The 22,931-nt window shown below is 30.8% G+C and overlaps 4 protein-coding genes and 1 pseudogene across 5 annotated transcripts, besides 4 other annotated features; 1 reads left to right on the top strand and 4 right to left on the bottom strand.

Moving 5' to 3' along the window:
- Positions 1–1,692: 1,692 nt before the first annotated feature.
- Positions 1,693–1,729: a mobile genetic element.
- A 32-nt stretch (positions 1,730–1,761) lies between these two features.
- Positions 1,762–3,285: a mobile genetic element.
- Positions 3,286–6,837: 3,552 nt separating this feature from the next.
- Positions 6,838–17,759: a mobile genetic element.
- On the bottom strand, positions 8,888–9,553 carry TVAGG3_0741960 (uncharacterized protein; the record flags this gene model as incomplete). Its single annotated transcript, XM_051244907.1, has 1 exon — positions 8,888–9,553. The coding sequence occupies one exon, from the start codon at positions 9,551–9,553 to the stop codon at positions 8,888–8,890; it is 666 nt and encodes a 221-aa protein (XP_051091494.1).
- On the bottom strand, positions 9,966–12,119 carry TVAGG3_0741950 (keratin-associated protein family; the record flags this gene model as incomplete). The annotated part of the gene is made up of 1 exon (XM_001297562.1): positions 9,966–12,119. One exon carries the CDS (start codon positions 12,117–12,119, stop codon positions 9,966–9,968), a length of 2,154 nt encoding a protein of 717 aa, XP_001297563.1.
- Positions 13,670–14,972: a mobile genetic element.
- Positions 13,766–14,892, top strand: TVAGG3_0741940 (annotated as a pseudogene). The gene has a single exon. A coding segment is annotated over exon 1 (1,127 nt).
- Positions 15,408–16,307, bottom strand: TVAGG3_0741920 (uncharacterized protein; the record flags this gene model as incomplete). Its single annotated transcript, XM_051244906.1, has 1 exon — positions 15,408–16,307. One exon carries the CDS (start codon positions 16,305–16,307, stop codon positions 15,408–15,410), a length of 900 nt encoding a protein of 299 aa, XP_051091493.1.
- A 2,528-nt stretch (positions 17,760–20,287) lies between the features above and the next one.
- On the bottom strand, positions 20,288–22,226 carry TVAGG3_0741900 (coiled-coil domain-containing protein 87 family; the record flags this gene model as incomplete). Its single annotated transcript, XM_001308543.1, has 1 exon — positions 20,303–22,159. The coding sequence occupies one exon, from the start codon at positions 22,157–22,159 to the stop codon at positions 20,303–20,305; it is 1,857 nt and encodes a 618-aa protein (XP_001308544.1).
- Between the last annotated feature and the right edge of the window lie 705 nt (positions 22,227–22,931).

Genomic DNA, 22,931 nt, shown 5'->3' with positions numbered 1-22,931 from the left:
GGCTTTTTTGGTGCTCATTTTTTCGAAGATCTACATGAATATGGGGAAACCATCGGATTTTTTTGGTTAACCCACATCTTCATGTAGTCTGGACTATCTTTCCTCGAAGGACCTCTTTACGGGTGTAAAAACACATAAAGTTCTCAAAAGATTCATTCTCGATCTCCATGCTGAAAGAATTTACAATAAAAAAAGAGATCTACGCATCAAACTACAGCCATAAATGAACTGAACCCCTAAAGCTCAGCTCTTAGTTTATCAAAAACGTCGAAATCCTTCTCATTGCAATCAAATTTTCTCAATAACTCATAAGAAAAATCGAATTTTTATTAAGCCGATGTTATAGGTATCACAAATACTACAAACTTGAGCAATATCGAAATTGCCAGCAAAAGTTTGAAATTGCATTGCTCATATTTGTTTTGTAAACTAAAAATCTGCTTATATTATTCATTAATTTTTATATATTATTCATATACTTTAATAAAAACAATACTATTTCACCTTAAAAATGAATTTCATAAGTCAATATTATTTTTTTGAAAATGTATCAATTTCGATTAAAACAACATGAGAATAAAATTTACGCAAAATTATTTTTAAAAAATGGTTTTAAAAATTTACAATTGATTAAGAATAAGATTGCAAGAAGTTTTGAAGTTTAATTTTTAGAAAAAAAATTGGGATATTATTCATGGATCTAAGTAATCTGATATTTGAGTATCGGCACTATGCATAAAACATATATTTATAGTTTTTTGGATTTTTATGATTTTAAATATATTCAAATTTGGCAATCCAATAGATTTTTAAAAAATAGGTAAATAAAAATAGATTACATATGCAGCAGATTTAGAACATGAAACAAATCTTATAGTGACCCAAAAAAAAATTCATGATCCAAAAAAGAAAAAAATTGGCTAAATAGGAATCAAACCTTGGCATAATGAATCATTATGTCGGATGTTTCCACTACACCGGCAGTTCGAAAAATACCCTTGGTGGTTCTATTTAATAGCTACTCCCAACGATAGGCGGTGTCCCCAGCTTTAGAGAGATGGTAAAAGTAAGGCAAATCTGGGTAATTTAAATGAAGAAGTAATTTAAAACGATTTTATTTATGATCAAATTTTATATATTTTTTTGGATCAAATCCATTTTAATAGAATTTATATACTATTCATCTATTAGTAAACACTACCGTATATTATTTTTTAAGCTATCTTATTTTTTGAACTTTTATTCAAATCTTTGGTCGCAAGAAGAATTGCATGATAAATAAAAACATTTAATCAAAGTCAATTTTATTTTTCATATTCAAATGGACTGAGTGTTAACATTTAACATTTTTTGCTAATTGTCGTCAAAAATTAGGCGTAAAGCAAAAATTGATATTTCATATGGTTTTATGATAGATAAGCATTATATTCCCACTCATTATATTCGTAAATTTTGAGGTTTATCCTTCGCTTTTAAGATCATTGAATTTGATTTTTATATAAAATAGTTATCTATTAGAAAATAATATGAGTTTATGTGATATTATTTTTCAGAAGATTTCATTCTATATGCCTATGAAAAGTACTCTCAAAACTAACTTTTTCCTAATTATAATTAAATCTAGAATATTGTATTATGCTTAGTATTATTTCATTTTTCTCATTCAATTTAGAATTTACAAATGTCAAAAAATTGAGAGCTGTCACTTTTGATGAATTTCTGTTTATTACATGCTGAATCGTCAGATTCCATTGAACCCTTGAACAAAGGTACATTCACTATTTTTGACAAAATTTTAAATTTTCATGGGGTTGTAAATCTTATAATAACTAGATGAATAAGGAATAAATCCCAGTATGATGTGCATCATTATATTAAACACTATATGTAAGGCTGGTGATTCTATTAACACTTATGAAGATCTATAGTATTTGAGCAGATAAATTTGATAATTTCCAAAACTCTTATATTTCAAAATTAAAGTGTGCGAATGCATTTAAATGAGAGTAAAAAGAGATTGATGCTGTTAAAACTAGGTGTTAATTTGCAATTATTTCGCATCACAAGAACTACCCAGTAAATTCGGCTATCTTTCTTTGCAATTATTCTCCATTATACATATAATATAATGGTTAGGGTTTGAAGAAAAGTTACTAGAGAATTATTGACTTTTGAAATAATGCAGAATTTTACTTGAAGAAATCATTAATTTATGAGTTCCAAATTGCTAAGCATGACGAAGGATCATTAAATTGGCTACAATTAAATACACTTATTGCAAAATTAAGATTTTTGAAATTAAAAGTTTGAAATATTGCCTTTTTGAATAAAAATTTAAATTTGATTATATAATCATGATAATATATTATTGAAATTAAAAGAAAATATTTTAAACCATTCAAATATTTTGAATGTCTTATCAATTTAAAATATTAAAAGATTGCTTGATTTTATCATCATTAGTTGTTATCAAAGTTTTCTTCTTTTGATGAACAACAGTAAATGATTTGTTAATACCTTGTCTTCCTTTTACGCAGCAAAATCAAAAGTTATGATGATAATCTTGTACTCAATTTTGAAACTCTCTCATTTACAAGTAAGCATTCCTTTGGAAAAGCAGTCCTATTCTGTTTTCAAGATATTTTAAAGCCTCCATTTCATACAATGCGCAGATCTATTCGAAATTGCAAGAACTCTCAAGAAAAATGCAGCAGCAAAGAAGATTCCATAGTTTCTAGCATCAAAAATTTACAACCTTAATACAACAGTTAAAGAGAAGCTCGAAAAGAAAATATTTAACCATAAAGCTGGAAACCATTCGATATCTACTATTGGATCTAATAAAAAGTTAATTATAACATATTTAACATGCTATTTGTTGACTTTGTTCCATTATATTACCATATATATCTTTTTGAAATCTAAAATATTTTTACGATTTTAACCATGTGTTGTTGAAACCATATATCAATCTTAGCTAAAGTATAGTTTATGAGTCTGTCACCATCTAACGTATGAATTTTCAAAAATGTCAAATATGTTCATTTTTTCTGTATATTCAGCCATAATTTCATGTTGTTATACTATTCAACTATTATTTAATATTTCTATCGAGTTAAATATATGATGAGATGCTTAGTTCTCCCGGAAATCGATTTTTAATCGCAATTTTAACTTTCCAAAAAAAATTCAAAAATAAAAATCCCTCTCAATTTTCTAAGTTTTATAACTCGCCAAATCTCTAGCCAAATTTTTTTTGGCCCGTATAAATATTGTTAGGCACTAAAAAAAAAAAAAAAAAAAAAAAAAGGTAGTGGGGCTTCCAGGCACTTCGTGCCTTCTAGCCCTGAAGATGTTTAGTATAAATGAAGTTCTTATATACGGGTCTTCCAGGAGCTTTTCACAAATTATATATGTTTTCATGGTTTGTCAAGACTTCTTCGTAATGAGTGTAAATGACCAAAAATAAAGTTTAGGGTAGAAGGTTAGATCTAACCTGTTTTCTAACCTCTTTTCTACCCTCATGAATTTGTCATGATTTCTTCGTAAATGTTTTGTCAAGACTTCTTCTTCGTAAATGTTTTGTCAAGACTTCTTCGTAAAATCAGACAAAAATAATGTTTAGGGTAGAAGGTTAGATCTAACCTCTTTTCTAACCTCTTTTCTACCCTCTTGAATTTGTCAAGATTTCTTCGTACATGTTTTGTCAAGACTTCTTCGTAAATGTTTTGTCAAGACTTCTTCGTAAAATCAGACAAAAATATATTTTAGGTGAAGAGGTGAGATCTCACCTGTTTTCTCACCTGTTTTCTCACCTCATGAATTTTCATGATTTCATCGTAAATGTTTTGTCAAGACTTCTTCGTAAAATGTTTTGTCAAGACTTCTTCGTAAATGTTTTGTCACTTTTCTGTCACTTTTCAGGAAAAAACATTTTTATATATATATAAATGAATTTTACAAAACCACCGTTACCGTTCTTTGGAAATAAGAGTAAATGTAAAGATATTATATTGAGAGAACTTAAGAAACTACCGAATGGTCTAACATTTGTAGATTTGTTCGGTGGAAGTTTCTATATATCCATTTGTGCCATATAATATTCCCAGACTCAAAGATTATATGCAATGACTTCGACAACTATATGGACCGTCTCAAACATATACCAGATACAAACAATATATTGAAAGAGTTAAAAGAAAAGATACCTATAGGTAAGATGAACGTATACCATTAGTAAGAAAAATATTGTGAGAGAGGTTTTGAAACAAGCAGAATATATAGACTGGGATAGTATATCTGCTAGACTATTATATAGTGGTTCTATAAGAGTTCATGACATTGAAACACTTATGTCAAAAGTTTTATATCTAACTATACAAATGTTTTCAAAGAGGACATAGAAAAATATATTGAGGGTATAGAGTTTGTGAGATGTCATTGGACAGATTTGTATGAAAAATATAAAGACAAGGAAAATGTTTTCTTTATAGTGGACCCGCCTTCTATAACACATGGGATTTTCAATACCAAGTAGACTGGACTTTGAGAGACTCTTTAGAAACTTTAGACGTTTACATAACCATCCATGCTTTTACTTTACATCCGATAAAAGTGGGTTGGAAAGTGTCATGAGATGGTTAGAGGACATACATGACTATGAGTTTATATATGACAAGATAGAATATGAGAGAGGCTCTATAAACTGGAGAAAGTGTCATAACAAAGAAATTTTATTAGTAAGTAAATGTGGTTTGAAATGGGACTACTTGTTTTAGGTTTTTTCCATTGTGTCATTTATTTCTTTGACGTGGCAGAAAGATATAGAGAATATGAAGATGAACCAATGCCTGCAAATGTTCAGTATATGTACTCGTAAGAGATATTTTTATCTAATATTAAATGGACGCACAGAACTTAGCGAATGCACAGCAACCTGGACAACCAAACCCAGAGAATATTCCAAATGAAGTTAGAATACAAACTGCAATGGCAAACTATGGTCAAGTGCCAACAGATGTACAAATGCAAACTTCCATGTCAAATGACGCTGCGTTAGGTTTGCCACCATGGTATGCAAATATGAGATGGAAAGAGTTTTATACAAACCCTGAAGTGGGATATAAACAACTTATGCAGATGACGCAAACACAGGAGTTGACCCAGAATATGTTTTCTACCAGAGGAGAAACAGAATGTATGAGCTCCAGTTATAAGAATGCTATGGAACTCAACAGGAAACGTAAGAGACTAGGCGGACATTAGATTTTACATATAGTAAAATGGGTTTCTTCAGTAGTATTGGAAACTTCTTCAGAAGAGTTGGAAGAGTATATGGAATGGAATAAAAACCGTAGGAAGAGGAATTTGGAACGGAGTCAAAAATATTTGGTAAAAAGGGTAGGTCAGTTTGTTGGTATTATACCTAAAGACCCTGAACCAGAAGAACAAGCTCCTGTTATACAACAGCCTGAACCTGCACCACAGTCTAGTTGGCAACCAAATCCAACACCTCAACCGTATTAAAAAATTATATTTTTACCGTTCGATAGTAGTTGTATATGAAACTAAGTTCTAAGTAAAACGCATGGTATAATGGAATTATTCTTTTTCTTCCATCTGTAGTAAACCATACTTGAAAGTCTGAAATACTTCCACTTGGTGGTTCGTATAACTTTGTAGGTTTTTCGTAAAAGTCATTTGCCAAGCATAAGAAAGAGTTTGGGCGCCAGAAAATGAAGCATGAACAATAATAGCAGCTGGGTCGAAAACATCTTTAAATAAATATGGTTCATCTCTTGCATATCGACTGTAAATATTTGCTAAAGGAAGTTCGACTTTCTGATTTAACATTCTTTGCAAATAATACCATGACATTGCAGTGAATTCTGTATATATATTGTTCGTCTTTCTTGGATTGTCTTTCGTAGATTTGAAATGACACTTGTGAATTTTGTTTGTCATATACAATTCTCACATAAAGTGTGCTCTCGGTATTTGCATATTCATCAGCATATTTTGCATAACATGAATTTATTTTATCTTCTATATTTTTTAACGCAGTCTGTAGAGAAGATGAAAGGTCAACTTGTATTAGCTCAATTTCTTCCCACATTTTTCGTTTCCCTTCAGATATATAATCTATATGAAACCTTACAATAAATGGAAAACTTTTATCTTCTACAGACACAAACTTCATTCTACGAAAGCCAATAGCTTTTGTGACAGATGGGTCTCTTAGCCATCTTAATGGGTAGTCAAAACGATAGCCTTCATGCTTTACGGTCTCTGTCTCAAACTTTTGACCGACATTAGTAAAAAGTTCATCTAATGGTTTAGTTGTAGCAACTCTTGAATTTTCTTTTTCTATTGGAAGCATATTTTATCTAGAATAAAAATGTCAAATGAAACAGCGTCTATGAGAGAAATACAACACAACCGACAACTCATTATGCAAGCTCTAAATAAGAACACAACAAACTTTTCAAATATTCTAAGATATCTGAGTCATTGAAAGAAGGAAACTTAAAACTGACATTAAACCCAATGACAGATGAGTTTCTGTTTCAAGACAATAAGAACCATACTGTCTGTATAAATCCAACAAAAGGAACTTTAAACGAGAAACCTATAAATGAACTTCTTTTGAAAGCAGATGTTGACAACAAAGCTGACAAAGAATATGTAGACGATGCAATAGCAAAAGAAGAAGAAAGAGCTAACAATGCTTATGCAACAAAAGAACATACTCATCCTGAACTAGCAGACAAAACATATGTTGACAATAAAATGTCAAGTGAAGTGACAAGAGCTGAAAACGAATATTCTAAAAAGACTCATATACATTCTATATCTGAAATAACAGACTTACAAGAAACCTTAAACAATAAAAGTGCCGTTGGACATACACATACATCTTCTGAAATAACAGACTTAAACGTTAGCCTTGAAAAGAAGGCAGATAAGGAATATGTTAACGAAATATACCAAAGTTTGATAGGAACAACGAAAAATATTGAAACTATTGTTGGTGACTTTTCTATCTATGAAGAAAACAAATATTTTAGATGGGAGTTTGTACACTCCTTAAAAAATGGTACACGGTGTAAACTCATTCCGAAAAATAACAATGAAATGTATGTAGGCTATATAAAGAATGATGGTACACAAGTTAAAGTTCCATTAGACAACAACTGCTACTTAAACTTATATGGAGACGAACAAAAGAAATATTTAAGAGTTTATGAAATGGCAGATATGACATTGCCTGACCCAGCTCCAGCACCATATTATTATGACTATGGTGTTGACGCACATGTAGATGAACAAAAGCAAACATTATATTTAGAATATTATAGATATAAAAGATATAATGCAATAGAAAAAACGCGAATAGTATATTATTATACAGATGACAGAAATAAATATTATAGTCAAGACTTTACCTACCCTGAAAACATAAGATTATATTATAAAAAATATTCTGACACAAACCAGAAGAAACCTGAAATAGTTGCACTATATTTTAAGTTCAAAAGAGACAATCCTATAATATCTCATATGTTTGATTTAATGAACCCAGTAGGTTCTATTTATACATCTATGGAAGCAAGAGGTCCTCAAGTAATGTTTGGTGTTGGTGCATGGGAACAAATAGTCGACAGGTTTTTGTATTGTGCAAACTCTTCAAAGGAAACAGGTGGAAGTAAAACGATTTCAGGTGAAAATTTACCTGCACACAGTCACTACATAGATTTAAGTACATCTCAAGCAGGTTGGCATAAGCATAGATATTGGGATTGGTCAGGAATGACAAAAGGTCAAGGATATGATGTTAAAGACGACGTTAAGTTTGCTATAAATTGTTACTGGGATGACACTCAGGGAGATGGAAACCATACACATTTCGTTTCAGGATATACACAAACAACGGGACAAAGTAAAGAATACATGCCACCTTACATGACAGTTTACGCATGGTATAGAATTGCTTAGTCGTCATTTTCAACTTCTTTAGCATATTCGTCAGGAGTTGTCTTATATTTGTTAGGAACTGTCTTTGAAAGTATACCACCTTGAACTTTGACAAGTTTTGAAACGAGGTCTGACAATAGTAGTTTATCTTCTGCTTGCAGTGTGTACATTTTGCCATGTTTGCCTAAAACTTCATAATATTCTCTTGTATACTTTCTTCTATTTTTACGAACACGAATGTGAGTACCTGTCGGGTTCCCATTGTTGTCATAGTCAATAGTATTTCATATGGGTCGCGTTTAGGTATTTCTATTTTTACTTTGTCGCCTTTCTTAAGTTTGAAGCCCCGCATTCTTTCTTGTTTGTCTCTTTTGACTAAATTATTAAATATATAGTCTTTCTCTAAGTCAGGGTTGTTTTTCATTTCTTCGGGGGAGTGGTTTCCCAAACCTTTTTGTTTACGGCTATTGTAAAATTTTAAAACTTGTCTCATCTTTCCATGGAGAAGTGTCTATACTTGTCGTCAATCTCTCTACTAATTCCTCAACTAATTCCTCAACTAATGGATCAATAACTTTTTCATCAGAAACGATAAAGTTGCTGTTGTTGTTTGTTGCTGTCATTTATATAGGAATAAAAAAATAAAAATAATTTTAAAACTAACTTTATTTTTGGACCGCATCATATTTCCAGTGATGTTGTCAAAATGTCATGTTGTCTCATTTTTTCAGAGAAGTTAAATAACCGAGTGACACTGAGTGACATAGTGACACCTTCAGTTCTTCAAAAATAATTCATAACTGCCTTCCTCCTGTGTTGTTGTCAAAATGTCATGAGGTTAGAAATGAGGTTAGATCTAACCATCTACCCTAAAAATTATTTTTGGTGAATTCAATAAAAATAAATGGTTCATTTACTCACAATATTTTTGTACAAAACAACCCCAAGCTTTTAACTTCTTTTCTGCAGCTTCTAATGCTATCTTAGCGAGTTCATATTCTCTAAATTCTCTCTTTAAATTTTCTTGTTCCCATTGGTCTAGTTCGTATGGAGAATCTCTATAACCATAACATAACTCACGTTCATGTTCTAATTGTTTTTCGCACATTTTTCCAACTTCTTCTTCAAACAAAGGTTTAGCATTCTCTACTGTATCTTCAAGTTCTTCTTCATCTAATTTCTCATGAACTTTCTTGTCTATGGAGTCCATAATATCTTTGACATAAAATGCATACTTTACAGAGCACCATTCAGCAACAAAATGAACGAGGTCAGGATGTATGTAAATACCTTTGAATTCATTTATGACACCCTTAGTAAGCTCATAAAATGCTTGTTTTGAGGTCGAGCCACTTTTGGCTCCACCGTATTCGTTCATCCAAAACTCAAGAATTTCCTGTATTTTAGCACTATTGAGAAATCTGTTTAAATGGTTTAACTTTCCTGCTTCTCTTGCCATCTTTGTTGCATTAATGTAACCATCCTTGTCTCTACGTAAGACTTCAATACCGTTATAAGTGCCTTTTGTGAATGTTTCGCCATTAGATTTGTTAGTGAATGTTTTTGCTTCGACTGACATTTCTGTTCTTACATACAAAATAAAAAAATAAAAATAATTTTAAAACTAACTTTATTTTTGGACCGCATCATATTTCCAGTGATGTTGTCAAAATGTCATGTTGTCTCATTTTTTCAGAGAAGTTAAATAACCGAGTGACACTGAGTGACATAGTGACACCTTCAGTTCTTCAAAAATAATTAATTATTGAATAACCTTAAACCATTAACGTAAACATTAACAATAACACATATTTCCAGTGATGTTGTCAAAATGTCATGTTGTCTCATTTTTTCAGAGAAGTTAAATAACCGAGTGACACTGAGTGACATAGTGACACCTTCAGTTCTTCAAAAATAATTAATTATTGAATAACTGGGGAAATGAATTTACGTCAAATGTGCAATTTATAAAATCTTATGTCGACGAGCGTTCATTGAACTCTATACCATGCGAATACAGTCATAAATGGTGGCATGTAATCTTTACCCAAGCCTGTTGGATTTGTTGTGAAAGTATGGACATGATTTCCTCCTGGTTCAGTTGGTCGAAAAGTCTTTTTTGCCGAATGGTTATAATCTGGAGATAAAACGTCATTGCCAGCATAATATTCTGAGTTGTATAATGGGTGGTCTCTTAATGAGTGGCTATGGTCGCCAGAAAAGTTTGTAGTTCCTGTATGAGTGTGCGGTGGAAGGTTTGCTTCTTTAATTTTCTTCGAACCACCTGTTTGCTTTGAAGAGTTCGCACAATAGAGGAATTTATCTACAATCTGCTTCCACGTACCAAAGCCTAAAACATTTGCGGGATTTGTTGAATTCATTGACGTATAAATAGAACCAATGGGGTAAATCATCTCAAGAATTGTATTTAATCCATTATGAATATTGAATTTATTATATAATATTGAAACTGGGTGAGTATTTAAAACTGGTCTTGTTATCAATATTAACGTATTATTTTTGAAAATTGCTTTTCTAACATCTTGAAATTTTGTGATTTTAGACCAGTTTCTTCCATCACTACTGATATTTACTAAATCACCACATCCTAAAGCAATGAAATACCCATCAATATAAAATAAATTTGTAAATCTATAATTTTGAGTAAGTTTTGGAGTGAATGAATAAACCAATTCCCAATTTGATAAATCCTGTGATAAATAAATATGTCTGTTATAACTTACAGGATATGAATAGACCATTTCACCTGAAACGAGAACATAAACATTTGATCCATAACATAAAGCTTCAATGTCTCCATCAGCTTGAAAAATTTGTTCAAATTGACCTTGTGGTATTGAAGATGAACTATAAATTTTATCATTTTGTAGGATAAAATACATGCTGTTAATGTAATACCACTTACTTGTATAATCAATTTTCAAATCTGATGACATCATACTAAACATATAATAATTTATCCCATCCTCACTAATGAAAATTTGATTGACTTCATAAATTAGTACCCATTTATTATTAACACATCTAATAGGATTATTTGGATATTTAAATTTAGCATCTTGATTTAAATTACATTTGAACCATTGGATACAATCGAATGAATAACAAGGGCAAAAATCATCTCCAACTGTTATCATTCCCATAAATTTACCGTTATTATATTTAACATATAAAATTCTTGGATTAATGATTGGCTTTCGTGTATCAGGATTCCAAACAGATGGAGTAAATGATTCATAGTTTTTAAAATCATTTGTTTTAAAATAATAAAGCACTCCACCTATATAAAATAAATACATGGTCACTCCATCGAAACATATCCATTCAAAAGAATCTATATCAAAGGTTTTATCTGATGATTTCATAAAATTTAAAAATGGTGGAGTAAAATAGACCTCTGATTGTTTTATTTCTTCATTAACAAATGATATATTAGCTTTCTTTGCTAACTCACTATCCACATATTCATTATCTGCTTTCTTCTCTAACTTATCGTTAACATATTCCTTATCCGCTTTAAGGTCTAAACATCCTGAAACCCATCCTGTATCAGCTTTAGTTTTTAAAATCTTTGATGTCCATTCATAATACCATTCAACCATTTCTTTAATTTCATTATCTTTTTCATCAACATATTCCTTATTCACCTTCTTCATTAATTCACTTACCACATATTCCTTATCTGCTTTCTCCTCTAACTCACTAACCACATATTCCTTATCTGCTTTCTTCTCTAACTCACTAGCCACATATTCCTTATCTGCTTTCTTCATTATGTCATTTAGGAAACCTTTTATGAATTCCTCATTTAAATTAAATCTTCCAATCTTCAAAACTTTGGGAAATGCATTTAATGCATAATATCTTTGTTCTTCTGGTGGAATTGATGTTATATCATCCGTTATACCTTTAATTTTTGAATTCATAAATAAAATTTCTTTTATATTTGATATCACCGCACCACCTTTGCAAACGAATTCGAAATGGTCATTTTTCAATACTATCTCCAAATCTCCATATTTCAACCTTTGCGTTTGTTCTGCCGTCTTTGAATTATATGCATATATGGCGTATGTAATGGTTTGAAGGGCCTTAAGTTGTCGTGGTTGCTGTTGTTTAATCATTTATTATGATTTAAAAATAAATATTTAATCCGTTATCTCATCAGCTATTTTTTCTATTTGAAATTGCCATAATATTTCATTCATAAATTCTAAATCACAATCAAATAGGTCAGTTATTCTAAATTTAATATTTGATAAATCTTTTGAATGAAGAATAAATGAATTCCCGGATAATTGAAACGGATATGATAAAGAAAATGTGTTTAAGTTGATGGATAAAATGTTTTGTATTGATGGGTAAGAGTTAGGGTCTAATGTTTGATGTGAAAATCTCATTGGGGTATTAACTTTATCACATTTGATTAAAATGAAATTGGAACCAGTGTCAGAATACAAAACATCCCCAACATCTTTTTCAAAATTTAATATCCCCAACAATGAACGAAGATGAGGAGTACAAAATTTAATTTTCAGCGGGAATTTAATAAGGTTATTTATTTCATCAAGTTCAAAAAGTTTATCAGGTTTTGATTTAAAATTTTCTTCATACCATACGATAAATGATTCATTTAAATAACTTAAAATCATGTTAATATCCCATTTCGTTATCACATTATTTATATACATATCATACGTTTTTTCATGGTCATCTTTAATAAATGATATATAATCTGAAGGGTCTAAAAGAATGGGATTAAATTTACCACTCACAGAAACGAGAGTAACATTATAAATTCCGCTAACTGTTAAATTTAATTCACAACTATTATTCGAAATAATATTGATAATTGACATTTTTATTACGATTAAAAATATGGTAAAGCGTTATTTTCCAGTGATAAATAAAACTAGGATAAGATTACCTCAAGAATTCATAAATTCAACGAATAAGAAATTCATTCATGTTATAAATTTTAGTGTTTTCAGAAAATATGAGTCGATGTCATATTCATCATCGGGTTATATTTCACTTCATTCAAATTTAGTTCAATCAAACCCATATAATGACCATTTCATAAGATTTTCAGATGGTATTAAAAATGCAATTGATAGATTAAAATATGAACAGATTGACAATATCGAATTTTTGGAATTTTGGTTTAAATATCCCGATGGAAAAAAGATTGAAGTTAAAGATAAAGCTGATACTATAACAAAAACAATTACAATGACCGATCCAGATAGTGGGGAACAAAAAGAAATAAAACAAACGATAGAAACTGGTGAAAGGTCAATTATTATTGATTATGATTCAAAGGATTATTATTCGATAATGTTAATGCTTGAATATTAAATAGCCTTAACAAAGAATTTTTCAAGTGATATTTTATATTCATCAACTATTTTATTATAAATATCATTATATGTTAAATGAAGTTCAGTTGTTGTTCCGTTCTTTGATATCTTAATTGTGCTAATATCCTTTATAGGATTTATTTTTGCAACTGTTCCGCAGCATGAAACCTCATCATCTATGAAAAATTGAATCTTAACGTCTGAATCTTGAACATCACAAAGAATGGCGATAATGTGAATTAATGATTCATAAGGTAAAATAATTAAACCGGATTGGTCAATTAAATTTATTATTGAATCATAATTATTAATTATAGGGTGTCCAAAGGTGCGTTTAGCACAGCGCTCTATATGAGACTATTAAAGGAGATATATGCTGATTATAAATATATAATAAAAAATATGAATATATGTATATGATGAGTATGTTGTATTTTGGCGCCATGCCGGGATATAAAATGAATTTTGAGACAAGAGGCGGTTTCGCGGGAAATTTTGGCGGGATTTTTTTCATTTTTTTAATGAATCATAAAGAAAACATCCTCGCTCTTGCAAAAAAATGCAAAGACTGTAAAAAAATCTACGAGACATTGGTAAAATGCTTCGGTATGGATGCTCCTAGCTATTCCACTGTAACGTATCATGTTAGTATGTATCACTTCATGAACAAAAAGGCGCCCATCATAAAAATTGACAAAAAATCGCCGGATCAAAGAAAAATCAAAGCAATTCTTCAAGCGCTAGATGAAGACCCAAGAGCATCACTCAGAAGGATAGAGGAGATGACAAAGATACCACGTACAACAGTCAGTTATTATCTGCACAATTATTTGAACTACAAACTAGCGTATACACGTTGGGTTCCGCACAACCTTAATTCAGTTCAAAAAAAATCTAGAGTACAATCTTCGAAAGAGCTCCTCTCTATATTGGGTGCGTATCAATCCAAGAAGTTTCGCTTTTTAGCAACTGGGGACGAGTCTTGGTTTCAATATGCAACAGAAGCCAAAATCATGTGGATCCCGAAGGATGAAAATCCGCAAACATTCCCGAAGAAAAAAATTGACACACCAATGATGATGTTGTCGGTTTTTTGGGGCGTGAATGGCATCATCGCAATTGATATTCTTCAAAAACCTAATACGATGAATGCTCAGTATCTAATTGACAATGTTCTTACTCAAATTATCAATTCTGATGAGTTTGAGAAATCCAAACAACAAAAACAAAAGTTTGCAATTCATTTTGATAATTCAAGAGTTCACAAAAGTCATAAGGTAATGAATTACTTGGTGGAAAACAATGTCAAAGTTGTTCCAAACCCAATTTATTCACCTGATATTGCACCCTCTGACTTTTATTTATTCGGCACGCTAAAAAGAGAGCTGAAGGACGCGAATTCGCGAGTCCAGATGATCTTGAAAATTTTGTAAGAGAGCAATTTGAGCAATTTTCTCATGATGATTTAAAGCGTGTCTTTCAAGCCTGGATCGATCGCTGCGAACGCGTGATTGAATCCAATGGTTATTATATTTAAATAAACTTTATATATATGTAACTTGTTTATTTCTATTCGCAGTATTCAGGTTTGTGCTAAACACACCTTTGGACACCCTATATTATATCACGGTAAATTTTCATTAATTCAGAATTAATGTCTATTTTATATGGCGCATTGCGACTGGAATCGTAGATTCCTGGGTTCTCGATGTTTGATGAAAGAGGTGGGGGGTATGTTGGATAAGTGGGAATTTCAACAGGTTCTTTACCAGGTTCAGATAAAATGATTGGGTCTCCATCTTCTTTATTTTGCTCCTCCTCCTTTTTCGGTAAGTCACGAGTTAATTCAGGGCTAACATTAACTTTAACATTTTGAATAATTCGTGATTTATCATCATTTACGTTATAACCAACCGTAATCTCTGCTTTTGCGTTTGTGTTCTTTTGACTTGTGAAACGTCTTCTCATTTATAATTGAATAAAAAAAAGAAAAATATATTTAAAGTTTTATTTAGTTGTTACGGTAATATCCCAAGGTTCATCATTGTTTGCTTATACTTTCTTTGTAACTGCACCAATTATGTTATTGATATTGCTTTGAGTTTCTTCCAGTCTTATTTTATCATTTACAATATCTTTAATCATTTCATTACATGCATTCTTAAAACCGACTGTTTTTTCTAATTTACGTCTATCACTTTCTTTAATTAAATCAAAGTTATAACCTTGTTGAGAATAAAGTGGTTTCTTTATCAATTCCTTGAACGCTTCTGAAAGTGAAGATGAAGAAATTCTTGCCACTTGAATTGGTTTAAATTCTGCTTTCATTGCTTCTTTCTGTTCATTGAACACTGGATCGAATAAAGCAACTTTAAAGAATTTCTTAGCTGAAATTTCAGGTCTCAAATTTGCATATTGACCATCAAACTGATTAACATATTGAGGTAATCCGTTTGGTCCTTCTTCAATAGCGTTTAATTCTTCATTGAAATAAGAATATGGATTATGACGGTATGAATTAATTGGACCATTTTCACCTTCTCCAATGTATTGTTTAACAGCTTTTCCATTTTCATCAAATTGTATAGGATAACGTTCATTATATGCTTTACGTTTAGGATAATCAGACATAGTTAATTTATAACCATTTATGACTTTAATATTACCTTGACCATCAGTAACGAAAACTTCATTTATACCATCAGGTTTTCCATTTGGACCCGTAATGTCTGCTTCGCGTGCTTCCCAATTTGGTCCATGACGTTTGGCATATGCTTGAGCTTCTGGTAATGTTAAAACATTTCTCATTTGTTTAACATCTTTTTGAAGACCGGCAACAATGTGGACTAATTCTTTCATTCCATCGGGAACTTTCATGGTTCTATTATATGCACCCCTTTTGTTTGTCCCTTGTTTTAATGGAACTTGTAAAAGATTTGCTATTTCTGTCATGTTTAATTATAAATAAAAAATAAAAATTAATTATAAAAAGTTAATCAAATTTAACACTTCCTTTATTTAAATCAACTATTATTTTTCCATGTTCACCTAATTGCTGATATTGTGTGTAAAGTTCATTAATGCTCATTGGTAAATTCACTTGATAAAGCATAACGTTCAACTGTTGACGACTAAAACCACTGAAAATGAAAAGGGTGACAGATTTGATTTAATGTTTGTGCTTAATGCTTTGAAATATTGAACAGCCATAAAGAATGAACACTGAATGTGTCGACATTGAGTTAATAACTGATTAAAATATGATTTCTCATTAGTTATTAGTTTTGATTTCACGCATCATCTAGAAAAATGAGTGAATGCAAAAATTCTCTATCAAAATTTGAAATAGAAAGTGTTTCAAATAATTCATCCCGTTGTTTATCAATAATTTTATCCTCTAATCCTTGCTTCTTGATTGTATTATATAATTCTTTATACATTAAAAAGTTTTTTAAATAATCTTCTGCTTCTTCTTGTGATAAATAAATAATTGGAATTTTGATTAAATGCTTTAAAGATTCAAATGTATCATCTGAAGGTGAACCTGAACGGTTGATATAAATTAACACATGTGAATGGGGGAAGTGTTAGCAATAATGATAATTTGTTTTAATATCGTTAATGTTTTACCTTTATTTTGTTTACCAATTGCTGCAGTGATTGAATTTAAGTAACATTCAGAATATGGAATTTTCATTAATTTTTCCTTAGATAGAGCATTTCTATTATCACTCAATGCTTCATTAATCATATCATCTACGTATGTATTATATACTCTGCTAATTCTTCAGAATTTAAATCCATTTAATCAAAAATAAATTTATAATTTTAAACATTTCTATTCATCAATATTTCATCATATGAACTTCTATACTGTGGTGGTGTACCTGTTGGATGATATTTCAAACCTTCATCCGGTGTCCATGTCCAATACGTAGTCCTAGTAAACCAAACCTGAGGAGGATTTGTCACCTTTGAACAGTAAGTGTCATTTTCACCCTGAATGATTGGATAAGCTTTCACTTGTACTGTAACTTGTGAGTTGAAAGTTTCTAATCCATCAAAGAATATACCCGCTCCATCACGTTGAACTGGAATAGTGCATAAGAATGAAGTTTGGTCTTTCCATGTTCTAGCTAATGGCGTGCCATTATCATCATTCAGTGGTCTAGTTAATGAGTCCTCGTATTCTTCCGTGCATTCATTCACTCCATCTAAATCAGAAGCTTGAAGCATACGTGTAAAGAATATGTCACCCACTGTGGTCATCGCTTGATCGGGGAAGTTTCTGGAATCTATAGTGACCTGAAGACCTCGAAGCATTGGATTTTCTAAAACTGTTCTTTGCATTGCATTCTTCGGAAATGTTAACACAACATCTGTAACATTATGAAGAGCGTATGAGAAATCTGAGCTGATACCTTCAGGAGTGATGCAACCTCCATTTAGTGAACGAACGTCAATATGTTGAGCTGGAATCATGAATGGATCTTCCTTACTGAATAAACGTGGTATTGCTTTAACTGATTCTTCAATTAAACCGTATCCTGGTGTAATGCATTTATCCTCTAAAACTTCCATCTTTGTGCATGAAATAATAACGTCATCAACTGTTGCGTCAGCAGATGTAGCGGCTAAGCTTGTAATTAATTTGGCAGGAAGTCCGATTTGTTGGAATTTGCGATCATATTTATAAACATGATTCATAATCTTTTCATAATTTTCATCAGTTATCTTTTCATAAACGTAATTTTGTAAATCAGCAACTCTTAACGGGTCAACCTGACAAAATACTAAAGTATCCCTGAAAACATAATATTTAAGAATGATATCACCAAATGATTTAGGATAATCATCGAACGCCTGAAATGCTAACAAATCATTTACCGGAATAATCATATCAAAAGTGACATCAACTTCTTCATTTGCTTTCTTGAAAACTTCTGAAGGGTCAATATATTTACCACATACTGAGTTATCATATTTTTGAACATTATTATATAACGAATGAACAAACTTTTTAACTTTCCTTTCTGATTTTGGTTTATATGTTGCAAATGCGAAAGATTCACGGGCGCAATCCATCTGAAGATAACCGGCATCACCTCTTTCGGTTTCTACTTCTAATTGTTTAAAGCTTTGATTTGATGATTTGTAACCAACGAATAAACGCATGCATTTAAAAGCGGCATCACATGTGAAAGCTTTATTTGAAACTAGAGTTGCTTTAACTTTGCGTTTAATATATGTGTCACCTAATTGGTTCACATCATGAGCCGGATTTGTAATTCTTAAATGAGTTTGTTTATCATCAAAATATGGAGCATCAGAGTCATAGCATGAACTTTCAAGTTCTCTATAATATCTTCTACCGTCATTCTTTGCGAATATTTCATTTATCTTTTCGAATGAATGAAACACATTTCCATTAATCGGTTTAGTGTTTGGCACTAAATAGTTAGTCGTCATTTATTATAAATAAAAAATCAAATTAAAAGATGAAAATGAATTTTTAATTTTAATGAAATAATCAACTATGGCTGCAGGATTCTTTAAAAATTATGGGATAAAGTAAAAAGAGGAGCGCATAAAGTTTGGGAAACAATGAAGAAAGGAGCAAATTGGATATTTAAGAATAAAGAAGCAATTAGTGACGTTGCTGAATCAATAACACCAAAAGCTGCCCCAATAAGAGAAATTTTAAATAAAGGAGAAAAAGTTTATCAAAGACTACAACCGATACTAAGATAAAAATAATTTTATTTTATTTTTCCACTATCTACCCCTATTTTATTAAGTATTCCTTCAGCTATTCCACCAATTGCGTTACCTGCTTGTGCTCCCATCGCCGGATTACCTGCTTTAGTACCTAATACTCCACCTATGATAGTTCCTGCCGTTTTCGCTACTGGTGCCAAAAAGTTTGCAATGGGTTTAATAATCTTTTGATGAACCCAACCCGCAGCTTTCTTAATTCCTTCCCATAATTTTTTAAAGAATCCTGCCGCCATTTCTGATTTAATATTAATTAAAAAATATATTTCATCACTTATATTCTAATTTTTATTTAATGATAAATGAAACCGATTTTAAAAATAAATGAAAGTGAAAATGTTCAACAAAAAATAAACGTTGTTAAACCAATTACTGAAACAAAAATTTTTTCATCTGTTGAAGAATTTAATGACTATTATGCTAATAATAAAAAATTATTTGAAGAATTGACAACATGTAAATTGAATAAAATGTTTAAAGTTGATGGATTCAAAATTTCAAAAATAAAAGGAGTGGTTAGTTTGAAATCTATTCCTCAATCAAGAATCACCTCATTAATGAAAATAGATGATTTAACAAAAAGAATAGAAGAGATTGAAGAAAGAATAAATCAAATAATTGATATCATAAATTCAAATAATCATTAATTTCAATTTCTTTTTCTCGTTTATGAGGTCTTTGATTATGACTTTATTGATTCCATTCAGGATTTAAACAATGTTTAATTAATCGCGGAATATCTGACATCATCTATATATATATAGCTTCTTTTATTTTTTTTATTACATTTAATGTATGGGTTGAGTGTAAATGTCTTACAATTTTGTATCATTTTAAATCTTGATTTATTCAAAAACGTAAGAATAAAAACCGTAAGAATCATACATTTATTTTATCAATTGTATGAAAATTACTTACAAAATCGTTCAATATTGTATGAATTCTTACGTTTACAAAAAAAGTCACACAACCCTTCATCATATACTACTTTCTCCATTTTATCGACATATTTTGCCAAACTAATTTAAAAGTACACATCCTTGGATGGTGAACAAAGATATTTAAGACCATTCAATTGATAAATATCATTTTTTTTTCTTCGATTTCTCAGAAAAAAATACTGAATTATAAAAGATAAGTTTGATTAACAATAACATGATTACAAACATATTTTATTCTACAACAGATTTGATTAAATACTTTAATTTTTCTTCTCTATACGGAATAACATCGACTATTTTTCTTCGATTCAAGATAAGATCATCGCCATACATTTCTTTCATTTGGTTTGCAAATGTAATGATTGTTCCTTCGATCATTTTCAATTCATCACTTAATGTCTTCAAAGTTGGATGTCTTGCATTGATAGGAGGCACAATTTCGAACTTGAGGAAATCTTTGAGGCTTCTATAAGTATTTTGATATCTTGATATGATATCTTCTGCATTTTCCCAATAAGTTACAGCATCTGAAAGCTTTTGGCTTTCATCAACATTCTGGGAATATTTTGCAGCCATTTCTAGCTTCTGTCCCATAGTAAAACCAAGTTTTGTCCAAATAGCGTTTAATCTATCGAACATTTTCTCTCCTTGCTTAGTATTTGTTATTTCGACAGTCTGATTAAGCAAGAAATTCATATCATTATGAGTTTTTGGACCCGATTTTTCAACTCCGATTATCACGGCTTTAATTCCAGGGTCTACCTCCCTTACCTCCTCATTATTCTTCTGTTCGGTAGTATTAAACTGAGGTATTTCCTTTTCTTTTTCCTCAACTTTGCTCTCAATAACATATGTTTCTGTTGCATCAGGAATTTTGGTTAATGCTTCCGGCAGTTTTGCTTCTGTTACTTCAGAAGCTGCAACAGGATCAACTAAAGAAGAGGTCACCTCTGTAAAATATTTTCTTGGATTAATTTGAGGCCCCATTCTTAATTCTGCCAGTGGATCTGATGAATTCCAGTATTCCTGATATATATCCTGCGGTTTAAATGAAACTCTTTTGGTCTCTTCCGGTAATTTTTGTTTTCTTGTTGGTAATTGAGAGGACATGATACGAATCTTATGGGTTTTGTTAGAGGATACAGTTGCTATTGCTCCTGTTGATAGTACTGAAGGTGTTTTGGCAACTCTTCCACCTAATAATTCAGATCTCATCGTTTCACTCGCAGTTTTTAATCTTTGAGGTAAAGTTTCGAGTAATTCTTTTGTCATTAATTGATTTTGTTCATAACTGAATCTATATGATGGCGGAAATTGTTCAACACTTGCATTAATTTGTTGAATTAGCTTTGCATCGACCTCATGACGTATTTCTTCGGTTTTCATTTGAATTTTAGCATTCTCATTTTCTTTCTTTTCAGGTGGCTTCCATGCAATGAATTCTTTCTTTTGTACGTTGTTTAAATCTTCATATGTAATGATTTTTTCGGTAAGCATTTGATTGAATAAGTCTACTCTGCATTTTCTAACTTCATGAACAAAATATTTCATTCTTTCTCGAAGTTTTTTCTGTGTTTTTTGACAATCAATCATTTTTTCGTGTTTCATAACACAAATTACATTCATTATTGCGTCATTAAACTTTTCTTCCATATGAATTAGAGGTGCTTTATCTTTTAATTGTATATTTCTGATTTCTTTACGAACATCTTGAACAGATTCACTTGTAAACCAATATTGTTGATATGGTTCTATTGTCAATGGTACAGATTTTTCTTTAGATTGTTGAAAAGCTCTCTCATTTCTTTCTTCCATCATTGGTGTAACAATATGAGCATAAACTTGATCAACTGTTTTTGCTGAATCCATTTGTGGAACAAATTTTTTAGCTTTCTCATGCAAAACATACTTGGCTGCCCTTTTGATTGATGTGTTTGGCGAAGGTGGTTGAACGGGTTCTTCTTCTACAGAGATATCGTTTGGAGCTCCGTAAATAATTTTCATAAGCTCTTCACCTCTGGGACTCATATAATGCGTGAACCCATCCTTGGACTGGAAATATGAATCCAGTTGTTGGAAGGGAATCATTATATTTATAAAAAAAAGTATAACGAATTATCGTCAAAATTCCAATATTTCAAAAATTGCTATGACATCCATGATCATAATTAGAATGATTTTGGACCAAATATAAAAAATTGTGCGCGATTCGCACAAATTTCTTCATTGAAAAAATTAAAAATTCTGATAAACTTATTTACAGAAGATTGCTGAATCATATACTATTGTAAAATATTTCCCAAAAATTTATATAAAATTGAACCGGCTTCCGATAGAATTTTAATATTAGCTTTACTTATAGTAAGGCTAGTTTATATTTTGGTCAAATCAAAAAAAGCACGGTACAATTTTTTTTTGATATGGATTACGGCTTGGTTTCATGCATTTACACGCAAATCAATAGACTACAAGCTAATGCAGTTCATATTTATTAGCAATTTTTTAAAGAACCCATCATCTTGAAAGAATTTTTCCTGACGGTGAGAATTTGAATGAAGTTCCAATCTATAACATATTAAATCAGCATATACTATCAATCTGTTGAGATCATCTAATGCATTCTCAGTAGTTAATGCCCTTGAGATTTTCAAAGTATAGATAATGACCGAAGAAGATTACAGGTTTAAGTCCATATATCAATAAAGCATTTTATTAATATTTACTGAATGATTCTTGAAAATCAAATTTGAAATTCCTCTCAATCGCCTTGTTTTTAACTTCTGACCTTTGAAAAATTTACAATTAGTACAATAACAACTATTACTGATATTAGGTGTGCTCAATATTTATGGTTATTCTA

The sequence above is a fragment of the Trichomonas vaginalis genome, chromosome III (assembly GCF_026262505.1).
Source record: "Trichomonas vaginalis G3 chromosome III, whole genome shotgun sequence".
NCBI classification, from domain to species: Eukaryota; Parabasalia; order Trichomonadida; family Trichomonadidae; genus Trichomonas; species Trichomonas vaginalis.
Note: the sequence above shows the minus strand (reverse complement) of the source record. Positions and strands in the feature narration are given on the sequence as shown.